This window comes from Asparagus officinalis, chromosome 4 (genome assembly GCF_001876935.1).
Source record: "Asparagus officinalis chromosome 4, Aspof.V1, whole genome shotgun sequence".
Classification (NCBI taxonomy): domain Eukaryota; kingdom Viridiplantae; phylum Streptophyta; class Magnoliopsida; order Asparagales; family Asparagaceae; genus Asparagus; species Asparagus officinalis.
The window spans coordinates 68,377,683-68,379,569 of record NC_033797.1 but is presented as its reverse complement, the minus strand read 5'-3'; the positions used below and the strand labels follow the sequence as shown (position 1 = coordinate 68,379,569).

The 1,887-nt window shown below is 37.9% G+C and overlaps 1 protein-coding gene across 1 annotated transcript; it reads right to left on the bottom strand.

Annotated features, from left to right (window-relative positions):
- LOC109836000 lies at positions 634-1,485 on the bottom strand. The gene is made up of 3 exons (XM_020403947.1): positions 1,393-1,485; positions 1,242-1,300; positions 634-1,143 (listed from the first exon to the last, which is right to left on the bottom strand). The coding sequence occupies exons 1-3, from the start codon at positions 1,472-1,474 to the stop codon at positions 958-960; spliced, it is 327 nt and encodes a 108-aa protein (XP_020259536.1). The 5' UTR covers positions 1,475-1,485; the 3' UTR covers positions 634-957.

The following is a 1,887-nucleotide window of genomic DNA, read 5'->3' as shown; positions in this document are numbered from 1 at the left end:
ACAAAACAATGTGAATACTAGAAGGAGAAGGTGATGAGGTGGACAATCACTTTCCATATTGCATTGTAAATATCTAACTTTCCCCAAAGCATCTAAATGGGCTCTAAATGAGTACTAGTCCACATTGATTTTGAAATTTGAATGCATGTATTGGAATATTTGTCTCATGTATGTTTGGCTGTTAAATTCTACAACTGGAATTCCGATGTTATTAAAATTCCACAAATTTCTAACTTAATCTAGTTTCCATCCCAAATCGCGTTTTGTTTGAAGGGTGTTGATAATGATAATTTTCCAATTCTAACATTGATAGAGTAAGCTTGTTCGTTTCAGCAGAAGGTGAAGAATCAAGGAGATTTTCAACACCCACCAGTAACTCTAAGCATCCACTCTCTATTCGCATTATCTGAGTGCATGCGAGGTCCACGTAAACATTCCTTATACTAATTCCTTTCCTGTCTAATTAACAAAATCCCTTAATTCAAAACAGCGCTAATATTCCTTACCTTTCTAACAAAATCCTCTAATCCAAAATAGATGATTCATGGCAAGGTTAGTAACAGCTTAAATTGAACTAGAAATTAAAAGATAGAAAAATCGTCAAAGGGGAGGGATTCAAGAGAAAATAGAAAATAAACTGTAGGGTGGTGCATCTCATCTCCTTTATCCCTCTAACCAATTACAAGAAGCATAAAGATTAATATGTCTCCATCCTTGCACTTATATATTGCACCTCACCTCGCCTCTTCCTACCCTTCACCAAACCATATACGTACCTAAACAAGCACAGATATGCGCGTGTAGAAGTGACCAATAACGATTGCATTAGACAAAACTAAGACACAAACATAACAAAACTAGCTACCTTATGAGAACAAAATCTCATGACTAAACCCATGATCTCCTATATCGATACCACACTAGTACGCTCCTCTCCTTGTGTAGCCTTGTGCAAAATCACCCGTGACACACACAACGATAGCGGTAAGCGCTGTTGATCGGATCCTTAGCATCCACCGGAACCTGCTCGGATCTGCACTTGAATCTGCAGCCTCTGCACTCATTGTAAGTGCAAGTGGGAGCAATGGAGCCTATCAACAACCTTCTTGCATTCCATCTCCGAAATCCTTCTGTTCTCAAACCCTAAGTAAATAGCATACGACTTTAATTAGTATATATATAGTCACACACAACTATATATCGGGGGGAGAGAGAGAGGAAAAAAAAAGTAGGTAAAATACCTTTGAATGCAAGCTCGTGTCAAAGTGGGGAAGGACATGTGTATCCCTTGCACTTAGACCTGCAGTATTAGTGTATATAATAGATTAAAAATGAGAATATATATAAAAATTAACTGTGACAAATTAGAGATTTTTATGAGGAGCTAGGAACCTGGTTTAAGAAGAATAGAGAAGAGAAAAAAGAGGAGGAGGAGGAGGAGGGAGGACTTAGGAGTGAGGTTTATTAAGGCCATGGTTTCGGGTAGAAAATGAAAGGGTGTTGTGTGTAAAGAAACAAAACTGGAAAATATATATATAGAGGGAAGAGAGATTGGATAGGGCCCATGGAGATTAGCTTGCGCTTTTGCAACTTGCCAGTGACCAGTGAGGATCATTTATTTGGTTGATATTCTAGAACGGTCTCAAAGATGCGAAGTTGGGACTCAATCATTTACCGACAATAATTGTATCTTATGCATGTTTGGGGGATTTGGGATTCAAGCGAAATGTATGCCCATACGTAGCTAGCTGTACGTTTAGGTTTTACAGTGAGCATTTCAAATGAAACCTCCTTAGTTAAATATTTGCGAGTGCCTCTGAAGTATTGTGGTAAATCTTTTAAGGGAAAATTGCTTGGAGGAACTAAATATATAATTGGGTTATGCAT

Bases quoted from the DNA above. Each gene is read 5' to 3' on its own strand.
- LOC109836000 (XM_020403947.1), bottom strand. From the start codon at position 1,474: ATGGCCTTAATAAACCTCACTCCTAAGTCCTCCCTCCTCCTCCTCCTC. The intron at 1,301-1,392 runs GTTCCTAGCTCC...CTAATACTGCAG, and splicing joins CTCTATTCTTCTTAAACCAG to GTCTAAGTGCAAGGGATACA. The intron at 1,144-1,241 runs GTATTTTACCTA...CTATTTACTTAG, and splicing joins ACACGAGCTTGCATTCAAAG to GGTTTGAGAACAGAAGGATT.